The sequence below is a fragment of the Tasmannia lanceolata genome, unplaced genomic scaffold, assembly GCF_043159265.1.
Source record: "Tasmannia lanceolata isolate RefF3 unplaced genomic scaffold, GAP_Taslan_0.1 ptg000048l, whole genome shotgun sequence".
Classification (NCBI taxonomy): Eukaryota; Viridiplantae; Streptophyta; class Magnoliopsida; order Canellales; family Winteraceae; genus Tasmannia; species Tasmannia lanceolata.
Window position 1 is genome coordinate 4,789,591 of NW_027518725.1, and position 13,032 is coordinate 4,802,622.

General features: G+C 36.6%; 2 protein-coding genes across 4 annotated transcripts; both read right to left on the reverse strand.

Annotated features, from left to right (window-relative positions):
• Positions 1-1,727: 1,727 nt before the first annotated feature.
• On the reverse strand, positions 1,728-6,643 carry LOC143864243 (uncharacterized). Its single transcript, XM_077375142.1, has 6 exons — positions 6,484-6,643; positions 5,046-5,523; positions 4,753-4,941; positions 4,064-4,669; positions 3,888-3,976; positions 1,728-1,950 (listed from the first exon to the last, which is right to left on the reverse strand). The coding sequence occupies exons 2-4, from the start codon at positions 5,510-5,512 to the stop codon at positions 4,090-4,092; spliced, it is 1,236 nt and encodes a 411-aa protein (XP_077231257.1). The 5' UTR covers positions 5,513-5,523; positions 6,484-6,643; the 3' UTR covers positions 1,728-1,950; positions 3,888-3,976; positions 4,064-4,089.
• A 2,943-nt stretch (positions 6,644-9,586) lies between these two features.
• Positions 9,587-12,769, reverse strand: LOC143864361 (uncharacterized). 3 transcript variants are annotated; one of them, XR_013241143.1, is made up of 6 exons: positions 12,611-12,769; positions 11,015-11,492; positions 10,726-10,917; positions 10,028-10,633; positions 9,854-9,940; positions 9,587-9,766 (listed from the first exon to the last, which is right to left on the reverse strand). XR_013241143.1 is itself a non-coding variant. In XM_077375291.1 (5 exons), the coding sequence occupies exons 2-4, from the start codon at positions 11,479-11,481 to the stop codon at positions 10,054-10,056; spliced, it is 1,236 nt and encodes a 411-aa protein (XP_077231406.1). In that variant the 5' UTR covers positions 11,482-11,492; positions 12,611-12,769; the 3' UTR covers positions 9,587-9,940; positions 10,028-10,053. The 3 variants fall into 3 exon arrangements, 2 of the variants coding, with proteins under 2 accessions (XP_077231406.1, XP_077231404.1); XM_077375291.1 differs by having other exon boundaries at positions 9,587-9,940; positions 10,726-10,914; XM_077375289.1 differs by having other exon boundaries at positions 9,587-9,940.
• Between the last annotated feature and the right edge of the window lie 263 nt (positions 12,770-13,032).

The window sequence follows — 13,032 nt, forward strand, 5'->3', positions numbered from 1 at the left end:
TAGTACTTCTCGTTCGCTTCCGGTGAGGCTTATTGCATGCTTCATTTTTACTTTCAATGATATTTCCCACATGTTTCCTCTTTACTTTCTTTATAGTTTTTTGCTTCCTGTTTTATTTTTCTTTTCTAAACCCCTCTGATCCTCATCGGCCCAGGATTGCCCGGGCTAGAGCCATCAACGTTAAATTTCATCCTGGTTCCCAAGTTGGTGATGGTTTCTCTAGATGCTCACTACTATTACAAATCCAGCTCCAACAGTACCACGTATCATTGGCTGATACAAACTAGAAACTGGGGAGAAAAAGCTATCATCCCATCACCTGAATATGAAAAGCAGATCCTGTTTCGGCTTACCTAAGAAAAATGATAGAACAAATGCTAGCAAATTTGCAAATTTGGTGAGGAGTTTCGAAAATAGGTATAAATAAGATAGCAAATTTACAATCAAATGGGTATCAGCATAATAAATGATGCAAACAGAGTTTCGAATTTCAATTTAAATGGAATTCATGAATATAAGACATAATAAGGGAACTTGGCCGACTCTCAAGAACAGTTCAAGGGAACTGTAGCTTAAAGAGTATAAGCTATAAAAAGGGAACTGGCAGCTACATATTGAATGATATGCACTTAGACAAATCACAGAAGATGACTGCAAATCACACATATTTGTTGTATTAGTAGAAAATACATGAAATACAATTGGGCCCGTTTGCTTTGTCACTTTAAGGAGGTGGTGGGACCAATTGGAGTCTCACTTCCTAACCTCATCTGATCTTGATTGGTAGAAAAGTACCCAATGGGTGTTGAAAAATAGACCATTCCCTTTATAAAAAACATACCCTGTATAAAAGATCAGTGGGTCAGTTTCAATAGGTGAGTCTTATCATCTCCATCTGATCAAAATTGGACGATGACAATAAATTTAGGGAAATGTTATCAGCACTACTGTATTTTGGTGAGGACACTCCTCATTGTATTAAAAGTACGGTATGGCCCGCACCATAGGATGATCCAAACCGTCCATTAGATGGGTCACAGCATAAATAAGTTGTGCCCCAAAAATCATTTCCATAAGTATAGGCTAATGCTTCTAACCACACCTAACCCTCCATTTGGCTGTGCTAAATCTCAGGCTAATGCTTCTAACCACACCTGAATGGGTGTTCCACCCTCAATCTCCACAGGACAATTGTAAATTGCAAACGGCAGGTGTATGGCCAGAAGAAAGGTTTGTTTAAGGGAAATGATATTTCAACCCATTTTGCTTGTCTATCTCCTTACAAAATGAAACAAAAGGTGTGTGAAAATACAATCATTTTTATGAAAAGTCAAGCACAAAGGGGTGGAAATACAATCAATTTTAGGAAAATACAACAAAAAAGAGATGGAAATATGAAATATCATTTGTTAAAACAAGAGCTACATGTTTTAATCTAAACATCCAATTGTACTGGCAGAATTGATCGACAATTACTGTTTATGATTTTCTTCCGTTCAAGCTTCTTGTAACAATGGGGAAATATATAAACAAATATAGGATTTTACATTTCGATACTTTGTTTTTTCCCTCCACGGTTCGAAGGGTTAGGATGATCCTATGGAGCTGATTTTTTGTGGACACCCTATCTATGTGTGGGCCAATCAAATGAATGGTTTGGATCACCCAAACAATGTGGGCCTCCACTGTATTTTAATCTAGTGTGTAGATAACTTTCTACACTAGTGTGTAGAAACTGTTGTCTATTTTTATAAATAGAAAACCCACAATATTCATCCACAGAACCGCAATGTTTGGTAGTCCATCTTAGAAGAATACAAGTTCTAACAGAAGAACACTAATTACATATTGTTTTTCTTCACAACCTTGACTTGAGCACTGACAAAAGAGTTGTGCACTGAGATGGTGTCATTCTTTTCCATTCCCTCGAGCGCGCTTTGTATTGAAGAACTGCACCAAGTTGGGAAGTGGTAAAGTAAATTAACAGAGTACAAGCAAAAATTATGAGACTATAGAAGCAGAAAATTATGCAACCAAATTCAGTTTGAAATAAACTTAAGTACATCTCTCAGAGGATGATGCCACAGGACTAAATTAATATGCTCCATGAAGCTTGATTTAATCTAAGCTATGGGAAGATCAAACCTAACAATGGCTTACTGAGCAATGATGTGGCATGAGTTATTGCTGTGTTGTAGATCTGAAACATGAAAAACTTTAACCACATACAGTCACGCCTCAAAACACAACGTTTGAGATTAAAGCTCACAGTTTTCCTTATCAGATAATAGATTCATTTTGCCTTCCATAGCACATCTTACTTATATGCCATGGGCCCAACACCAATTAGATCAATCCAGATGCATTTACTCAAAGCCAGCAGAAACATTAACTCCAACTCAAATCACCTAGAGTCAGAACCTAAAATGCACCACCAAGCACAAATAACTTCCCTACGGTTTTTAAGTATTTCATGCAGGCAAAAAGAAGAAAGTTCGGTTGCATGTGAGCACGTAAGAAAGGCACACCATTAAGCACCGTATGTAATTGTACCATTGGGAAGATCTACCATGTAGCTACAACTCAGAGGATTGAACCTATAACTCCCAGTGACTGTCTTGTTCTTGGATACATGAGCAACCTTGGAGCAGACCTGTCATCATTTGCCGTTGTATTTTGACTCAGGACTGGCAAGCCTCTCCTTTTGCGAGCATTCTATTTACGAGTAATTTTCTATCCGTGGGTCGTCTTTCGGACACCAGTTTCAATGAGGAGAGAAAATAACTACCATTTAGATAAGGAGTAGTCTCAGTGGAGATTTGGAGTTTATGCACTTTAATTTAGAATTCATGAATTTAGTGTTCAGTTGATAGCCATCTTTACAACCATAAATTCCGATTTAACCAAAGTCGCACATCCAAACTCTATCAGTCTATCTCCATTTTCCCTTGTGACGCTCAAGCAAACTTCCGCAGCGTTACCCTGCATCACCTGCCTAAGGTTCGATAGAGCTAATCTAGAGATTTTTGACTCCCTGCCTCCTTATTATCTCCTTTGTATTTTTCCAGTTCTTGTACTTCCATTTTGTCCTCTTTAATTGGTACCGACCATCCCGCACGTGATTTTATACATGTTCTTTCTTATTAATAAAATGCTTCGTCATTCAAAAAAAGAGAAGATAATGGCTTAAATTTTCTTGATGATAAACAACTGATTTGGCTAAGCTCGTGTATATGTTTGTGGAATAGGATTGTGCAAATACAAGATGCTCTTTATCTAAATTTAAATTAACTGTGAAGTTTTTGATCTGGCTTCTTTTTTGGTTTTTGTTTTTGGAATGGGAGCTTGGTTCTTTTTTCTACGGTCTTGTTTGTTCTAACAACGCAAAAAAGAATTCATATTCTTTTCTTTTGTAGATGATCTTTAAAGAATAGAGAATTATGACTATTTATTGGAAGGTTTAGATAAAAGTACAACTTGAAAGAGGTACTTGGTTGTGCGATTGCTTTATAGGCAAATTTTTGCAAGTTATTATTCCGTATGTAGGCAGAAAAAACATTGGGATGCATTACAATGCATAATCGCTTATCAATTGTAACATACTCAGATCTATCCTAACTCTTCTTCATGGGTTCTTCCATAAATATTCTTTTTAAGCATGCGGCCTTGGCAAAAAAATGGCAAGATATGTGGAATATGGCGAAAAATTGGCAAAATATGTGGAATTGATTCTTCCTTCTTTTTTTTTTTACCATGGAGTGTTGTTTACATGACCATCGTCATCATGTCTTAGAAAATAAAAATTACAAATACTATTAATCATCATCCATAAGCACTCTTCATCATCATTTGAAGGCTAAAAAAATTGTCAAATGAAGTTTACTGACCTTACAATAGTCATAGTGAGTGTCGATACAAGGCACAAAGAAAATATAATTGTTATGGAGAAAAGAGAGCTCGTCCAGGTTCAGCAAATCTATAACGAAAATAAAACCACCAATTAAAATGAGATTATTAAAAACAATGATTTCACACAAGCAATTATACGAACTATACAATATACCTATGATTTTTCAGGTGCAGAAGGTCCTATAGGATCCATATTCCTTGTGTGGCTTTTGGGGCGAGGGTTATTGCATGTTCTTCCATTACGTCCAAATTGGCCGAATTTTCACATATAGTTTTATATATGATTTCTTTTGCAAGGTAGGCTTTTCGATAGCTTATAGTTACACCCCATTGCCCCTTGATGTAATCAATTATAGAGGCGGTCTTGACGTCTGCTGGACGAGAGAATAGGCCAAAGCAAGTTTCTGCTACCCAAGCTGATGTAACAAGTGGATGATCATTGCCCTTGAATTTAAATGAACACGTATGATCTGGCATGAAATTTTTCACCTTCACAAAACCCAAATGTTTGGTGCCAGTTATACGAAAAGGGCAATTTCTTTCCTTGCATCGAACGGAATATTTCTTAGAACATGACTCAACTGGGACGTACATAAATCTGCGTCGAATTGCATATTCTCGAACCAGCCTCTTGAACTGTGTTATACTTCGAAAAGTTGCCCCCACCTTCAAATCATACTGCACGTCGCCAACCTCGTAATACTCTGAATGCGCCATGACCATTTCATCGTCTTCTATGGGTAGACTTAGATTTGGTAAACTGCAAATAAAGAGAAAAGATAATATGTATAATTTAAAATTAGTAAGGCGTTGAAGAAAATTGACTATTTTGATTAGGAATACCTGGTCGAAGGAGTTGACTCTAACAGACCAACCACATCGACATGTGGCTCATAAATATTTGCATTAAAGTTATTGTCCTCATCATCTGTACATACATCATCGACTTGTTCGTGCACTTGGTTAAGATAAAACTCATCTTGGAAATCCTTCTTTGAGTTTACTTCATCCGTGCTTAATTGGGGTTCATCCCTGCTTAGTTGGTACTCATCGAAAAAACAGGAATTTAAAATAACATTTCCATAGCAAAACTGGAGAAATTGCAAAAAAAAGAAGAAGAGAGAGAACAATAATACCTAGGGATGTCCATATGTTGACGTGAATCTACATGCCTAAATTCATTCTCCAATGGTACATTGTCATGCTGCCGATCTTGGGGAACAACACTTGGTGGGATCGAAGTAGAGGAGGGTAGATTCAGACAATTAATGGTTTCATTTGTCCGATGTTTCGTTATGTATAAGCACAAAGAGTTGTACCCTTTATTATCGAAAATCCCCATCATTGATTGTAGGTCATCATCATCTTTGACTTCATATAAAATGACATGCAATGGATCTACTACATATCGACACCTTATAGATAATGATACCTCATTGGCTGTAGTTCCAATCTTGCTATGAATTAGAGATACCAGTTCTAAAAATTTAATTTTACGATTCGCCGTTACAAGCTTTATGCTCCCACCCAAATAGTCATATGAACCATCTTGCTTTACGTCCCCATCGAAATGCAAGAGAAAAGACGCCTTAGCTTGTACCATTTTAAATCGCACTGCAGTTATGAGCAATTATTTAGTAATAATGTAGGAATAAATCATATTATGAGTCTGGGATAAATAATGGAAGAGTCATGGTAAATCATATTAGAAATATGGATATATCATGTTAGGATTCGGACTATATCATCTTAGGAATCAGAGTAATGATGTTAGGAGAATGGGTAAATCGTATCGGAGTCAAGGTAAATCATGTTAAGAGTCAGGATAAATAATGCACTGTGCATTGGAGTGTTGAAGAGAAAAGAAGCGTGTTAGAGATAGAAAAGAAGAGTGTTAGAGAAGCGTGTTAGAGATAGAAAAGAAGAGAAAAGAAGCGTGTTAGAGATAAATAATGCACTGTGCATTTGGATTGCAGGGTTTTTTTTTTTATTACAATATTCCTCCAAATTACCCATGATCATATCATTTATCTAAAAATCGTGGAAAGAAAACAATTTCTTGATAAAAAATCTTCCATCAGAAAAGTTTTTCTTGGAATCCAAACATAGCTTAATTGTCAACAGTTTCAGAGTTCAACAAGTTTCTGCAGTTAGTTCGTAAAAAATAAAAAATAAAAAAAATCCTTAACTATAAGCAAGAAAACCTAAAAATATATAAAAAAATATAAAACATTATAGAAATGCAAGCAAATATAAGAAGTATAGGTTCTTATTTTTATGGTTTAGAAATCGATAGAACTAGAGATTATCGAGTATTTTTTTAGGGCTAAGTCTCTAAACAGCCTTCAAAGTTAGGAATAACCCTAAATCTAACAATGGTAATAACAATTACAGATCATTAAAAGCCCCTTGGAAATTTTGTGATGGGTTTCAGGTATTTTATTTAGGGTTTCTTTTGCTCAAGCCCAAATTACCCAAAAAGGGCAACGATATCAAGAGCTGACGCAAAAATTCAGTCTTTAAAACCAACAAGATAGGATTTTTTTGCAGACAAATAAACGATGAATACCTTACCGGCCGAATCGAAGCTATATTGAACCTTGATAGTATTGATTTGGCATCGAGCACCAAGAAATTCCAACAAGAAAGCTGTGGTTGTTCGTCGATGGGTTAAAAAGAAAGAAAACGTACCTTTTTTTTTTTTGTACGATGATAAATTCAAACCCCTGTAGGATAATCCACACCACTTTAATTGACGTCAAAAAGCGTGAAAAAGTAGCGTACCCTCCTTTTGACGCTTTTTGACGTCAATTCAGGATACATGAGTGCGAATTATCCTACAGGGAGATGCGAATTTATCATCTCCCTTGTTTTCCTGTTTGAAAACAGTGTAAAAGAGGGTCATGATCAAGCTGCTGGTTTGCTGGTCCTAGGAGTGTTTTTTGGATTTTATGTAAGAAAACCAGGTTTCAGAAATCTCTCCTGCATCCTGCGATTTCTAAAACCTGGTAACATGGGACGATTACCAGCTCTCTTGTTGTCGGCAATAAGGGCTAAAAATCGTAAAACGATGGCTGCTCTCTTTCTTCTCTTGTCTCCCAACTACAATTTTGAGGAAATCCAGGATTCTAAAATCCGTGTATCCAAACGGCCTAGTCAATGGAATGGTTAGAGAAGGAAAAAAAGAGGCTGACTCGAGTCTCGAGACATATGAGTGACAGAAGACTAAAAATAGAAATTGCGAAACACGAAACCTCCGTCTATAAAAGGGAACCCTCCACTCCATACCCAAGGCGGGCACGTTATAATCAAGGTAATGCCTAAATGCGCAACTGCCCATTCACCCCCATTGGTTCTCATACCCCTGACCATCCTTCACCCTTTTGTGTAGCTCTCATTCTGTTGCCTCTGTCTGACTTGAGTGTCATAAGAGTTCTCTCGGAATTCTAACTCCGAGGGTCTCTAATCTTTTGTCTGTGAGTGCAGATTGCAGGAAGAGACCACTACTCTTCTAACTAAGCCAGACAACAGGTGGGGCCCACGTGCACACTATAGTCGTTCGGACTCCCGGACGGATTTGAGTAGCAACACATGAGTTTGGGTGGAGATGGTGAGACTCACCCCCATAAAAAACATGACATGTAAAATGATGGGACCCCATCCTATGCATAGGATTAGGTGGAGATGAACTCACAAGAAAACAGCTTCCTTTACTCCCTCTTTAGCTAAAAATATATTTCCAATTCATGGAACTGCTTTGCTCTCCAAAATTTGGGGGTGGACAATGCTCCGATCCTAATTCAATAGATTCTACTACCGTCAAAGGTGTTGTTTGTAAGTTCTGGCATTCATCATTCATCCTCGTACATCAGAAATCAAATAAAACAGTGCAATTCCCATGTAGCATATTAATACATGTGTATGAAAACACACAGCACCAACATATTTCTAAGAAAGCAATCAGTGAGGGAACATGCAGATGAGTTAAGAATTAAGTACTCTCTTCAACTACGATACCCAGACACTTCTATCAGGCCAACATCCATGCAGATATGATACAGAAACAGATTAAGGTTACGACCGGATACTACTTTGGCAGTACACTAATCTATGTCCATATTCTAGTAAAAATTTAAGCTGTCCGTAGTCCTGACATTATTTGTGTCTTTATGACGAATCCCTATGGGCCAATCCATCTAAGGTCTCCCCCAAGATTTATGAGAGAACGATCACATAACTAGTAACTCTATCTCTCCTCCCAGAGCTCTTTTTTGTTTTAAGACCTAAGATGTGCCAGAATGAGTAGGTTCAGGCTGGGAAAACCTGTGTTTTCTTTCCTCTTTTCAAGGAGGAAGGGAATCCTTAGTCCTGTCATCATGTCCTTTGCTATGATCCAGCCGACACTAAGAATTTACTGTTGACATACGTGTCCTGCCATGTCGCACACGACACACGTGTCCACCCTCCTTTGGACACTTTTAAATGTAATGCTACAAGTACTATGCTTAATGTGAGTGTGCAGACATGTTTCTTTGCTTTGTCATGTGTGACATTCTATTTTATTATTGCACATTGTGTTTACCTCTTTTATTATTAAACCTTATTTGATTATAAACTCCTTTTTAGCTCTTCTTTAACTAATTTTTTTTTTCGTTGCATCATATATACTTTGGGAAGTGATACCCCCCCACTTCTCCCCCCGAAACGGGTAAAATCCCCCCTTTAACGGATTCTGTGAGAATGGTTCACTGCTTCAGGATAAATTCACCCCCTTTAACGTTTTTCTTGGTGTTTAAAACTTAACGAATGACATTAAAGCGGGTTGTTTTATCCGTCCAGGGGGGGTGAAATATCATGCCCCTATACTTTCTATTTTACCCATGTCTGTGTTTCTACATTTTTTGAGTTTGCACACTCCGTGTCCGTGTCGATACACGAGACTCGTGTCCGTGTCCACAAATCATAGGTCCTTTGTAATCTTGCCCTGTGTTTATATGTTTAGATCTCATTTGTACAAGCAAATTGTGTATCAACACTAGCATAGTTACTAAGAACCTTTACTCATTCAGAGAAATATATTTTTAGTTAAAGAGGGTGTAAAGGAAGTTGTATTCTTGTGAGTTCCTTGCAAATGCATTTTTTTCCCATGAAAGCAATCCTTCGTTTGTTCCCCTCAGAATGAGTAGGTTCAGGCTGGGAAAACCCGTGTTTTCTTTTTTCTACCGTCTTGTTTGTTCAAACAACCCAAAAAAGAATTCATATCCTTTTCTTTTGAAGATGATGTTTAAAGAATAGTGAATTATCTAATTATGCATGGGGTTTCGAGGTATATGGCTATTTATTGGAAAATTTAGATAAAAATACAACATGAAAGAGGTACTTTGCGATTGCTATATAGGTAAGTTTTTGCAAGTTGTTGTTCCGTATACAGGTAGAAAAAACATTGAGATGCATTACAATGCATAATCACCTGTAAATTGTAACATCCTCATATCCATCCTAACTCTTCTTCATGGGTTCCTCCACAAACATCCTTTTTAAGCAAGATGCAATGGCAAAAAATCGCAAGATATGTGGAATATGCAAATATTGTGAAAATTGGCAACATATGTGGAATTGATTCTTCTTTTTAAAACACGAAGTGTTGTTTATGTGACCATCATCATCATGTCAAAGAAAAAAAAAATGGAAAATATTATTAATCATCAACCATAAGCGCTCTTCATCATTATTTGAAGGCTAAAAAATTGTCAAACAAAGTTCCAATCGCGGACAAGTTGAAAAGGAATCCTTCTTTCTCTTCATCTTCATAGGACATAAAGGAGAATATACAATGGTCTCATTCGCAAGTAAGAAGCTGAAGATGTGGTAAAAGAAAAAGTAAATAAAAGCTAGAAAAATACTACAATCGATCTAATAAAATAAGAACAAATACTGAGCTCACAATAGTCACAGTGAGTGTCGATACAAGGCACATGATGGAAGATATAACTGTTATGAAAAAAAGGGAGCCCGTCCAGGTTCAGCAAATCTACAAGGAATATAAAACCACCAATTAAAATGAGATTATTAAAAACAATGATTTCACACAAGTAATTATACGAACTATACAATATACCTGTGATTTTTCAGGTGCAGAAGGTCCTATAGGATCCATATTCCTTGTGTGGCTTTTGGGGGGAGGGTTGTTGCATGTTCTTCCATTAAGTGCAAATTGTCCGATTTTTCACAAATGGTTTTATATATGATTTCTTTTGCAAGGTAGGCTTTTCGATAGCTTATAGTTACACCCCATTGCACCTTTATGTAATCAATTATAGAGTCTATCTTGATGTCTGCTGGACGAGAGAATAGGCCAATGCAAGTTTCTGCCACCCAAGCCGATGTAACAAGAGGATGATCATTGCCCTTGAATTTAAATGAACACGTATGATTTGGCATGAAATTTTTCACCTTCACAAAACCCAAATGTTTGGTGCCAGTTATACGAAAAGGGCAATTTCTTTCCTTGCATCGAACGGAATATTTTGTAGAACATGACTTAACTCGGACGATCATAAATCTGTGTCGGATTGCATATTCTCGAACCAGCCTCTTGAAGTGTGTTAAACTTAGAAAGGTTGCCCCCACCTTCAAATCGTACTGCACGTCTCCAACCTCGCAATCCTCTGAACGCCTGATGACCATTTCATCGTCTTCTATGGGTACGCTTAGATTTGGTAAACTTCAAATAAAGACAAAAGAGATAATATGTATCATTTAAAATTAGTAATTTTAAAGGAGTTGAAGAAAATAGACTATTTTGATTAGGATTACCTGGTCGAAGGCGTGGAATCTAACTGACCAGCCACATCGACATGGGGTTCAACAATATTTGCATCGATGTTATTGTCCTCATCATCTGTACATACATCATCAACTTGTTCGTGCACTTGGTTAAGATAAAACTCATCTTCGAAATCCTTCTCTGAGTTTACTTCATCCGCGCTTAGTTGGGGTTCATCCCTGCTTAGTTGGTACTCATTGAAAACAGGAATTTAAAATAAAAATTCCATAGTAAAACTGGAGAAATTGCAAAGAATAAATCAATTGAGAACAATAATACCTAGGGATGTCCAAATGTTGAAGTGAATCTGCATGCCTAAATTCATTCTCCAATGGTTCATTGTCATGTTGCCGATCTTGGGGAACAACACGAGGTGGGATCGAAGTAGAGAAGGGTACATTCAGACAATTAATGGTTTCATTTGTCCGATGTTTCGTTATGTATAAGCACAAAGAGTTGTACCCTTTATTATCGAAAATCCCCATCATTGATTGTAGGTCATCATCATCTTTGACTTCATATAAAATGACATGCAATGGATCTACTACATATCGACACCTTATAGATAATGATACCTCATTGGTTCTAGTTCCAATCTTGCTATGAATTAGAGATACCAGTTCTAAAAATTTAATTTTGCGATTGGCCGTTAGAAGCTTTATACTCCCGCCCAAATAGTCATATGAACCGTCTTGCTTTATATGCCCATTGAAATGCAAGAGAAAAGACGCCTTAGCTTGTACCATTTTAAATCGCACTGCAGTTATGAGCAATTATTTAGTAATAATGTAGGAGTAAGGAGAAATCAGGGTAAATCATATTATGAGTCAGGATAAATAATGGAGTCATGGTAAATCATACTAGAATTTTGGATAACTCATGTTAGAAGTCAGAGTATATCATGTTAGGAATCAGAGTAATGATGTTATGAGTTTGGGTAAATCGTATAGGAGTCAAGGTAAATCATGTTAAGAGTCAGAATAAATAATGCACTGTGCATTTGAGTGTTGAAGAGAAAACAAGTGTGTTAGAGATGAAAGAAAATGGAAGGAAACTATGTAAAAAGGCATTTTGGTCAGGGACCCTTAAGGCCCTATTTGTTTGACACACTAAAAATGACAACTTGAACCAACCCTATGCAACTTTTAATAGTAGGATCTTCAATTTATTATAATATTCCCCCAAATTAACCATAATCATATCATTTATCTCTAAATCGTGGAAAGAAAAAAAATTTCGCGATAAAAAATCTTCCACCAGAAAAGTTTTTCTTGGAATCCGAACATAGCTTCTTTTTTTTTGAATGGCACCAAACATAGCTTAATTGTCAACAGTTTCAAAGTTCAACAAGTTTTTGCAGTTAGTTAATAAAAAAAAAATCTTAACTACATGCAAGAAAACCTAAAAATATAAAAAACATTATAGAAATAATAGCAAATATAACAAGTACAGGTTCTTATTTTCATAGTTTAAAGGGGGTGTTTGCATACATGGATTTTTTTTTTTTTGAATGGTACCTAGATTTTAGCAGCTAAAACCTGGATTTTATAATCCTGAAAATGTGCAGTTTAAGTTTTTGCTTATAATATGTACGTTTTAGTTTATAAAATCTAGGTTTCAGCTTGTGAAATTCAGATTTTACAATCTTGGATGATAAAATCTATGTATCCAAACGGCCTGAAAAAGTGTAATGGGTTTCAGGTGTTTTATTTTCTGTTGTTTGCTCAAACCCAAATTATCAGAAAACCCATCTAATTTCGCCCCAAAAAACTATTTTTTTCCTTTTTTTTTTTAACAGACGACGAAACCTAGTGGGGATTTTCTCTTATTCTTATTCTTTTCTCGTTTAAAATAAAATAAAAGAACGATGCATACCTTGCTCGGCGAATTGAAGCTATATTGAACATTGATAGTGTTGATTCGCCATGGAGCACAAAGAAAATCCAACCCAAGAACTCTGTTTGCGTTCTTCACTGGGTAAAAAGGAAAGGGTTTGGGGGATTCTATGACTTATATGCTTGTTTTGTCTCCCCATTTATTTGATGGAACACCCCCACTAGTCTAATCTATTCGGATTTCGGACCCCTTTTTCTTTTAACTTGGACCTGCCCCATCTGAGGTATGAGAAAACGTGGCAAGAAGTTGACATGAAAATTTGGCCAAAACGCTCACAAAGAGCCCAACTTACCCTTTCCAAATTAGCTGATTATGTAATTTATAAGTATTGAGCACTTTGATCTCTTAGGCTTAGTGTCTCATATCTGCTGAGCGTTGGTTCTCCCTCTCTCTCATGATCC

What these genes read in the sequence shown, in the direction of transcription:
- LOC143864243 (XM_077375142.1), bottom strand. Translation starts at nt 5,512, where the DNA reads ATGGTACAAGCTAAGGCGTCTTTTCTCTTGCATTTCGATGGGGACGTA. An exon ending in CAACATATGGACATCCCTAG is followed by an intron (nt 4,942 to 5,045) that starts GTATTATTGTTC and finishes CCAACTAAGCAG; the next exon opens with GGATGAACCCCAATTAAGCA. An exon ending in GAGTCAACTCCTTCGACCAG is followed by an intron (nt 4,670 to 4,752) that starts GTATTCCTAATC and finishes CTTTATTTGCAG; the next exon opens with TTTACCAAATCTAAGTCTAC.
- LOC143864361 (XM_077375289.1), bottom strand. Translation starts at nt 11,481, where the DNA reads ATGGTACAAGCTAAGGCGTCTTTTCTCTTGCATTTCAATGGGCATATA. An exon ending in CAACATTTGGACATCCCTAG is followed by an intron (nt 10,918 to 11,014) that starts GTATTATTGTTC and finishes GTACCAACTAAG; the next exon opens with CAGGGATGAACCCCAACTAA. An exon ending in GATTCCACGCCTTCGACCAG is followed by an intron (nt 10,634 to 10,725) that starts GTAATCCTAATC and finishes CTTTATTTGAAG; the next exon opens with TTTACCAAATCTAAGCGTAC.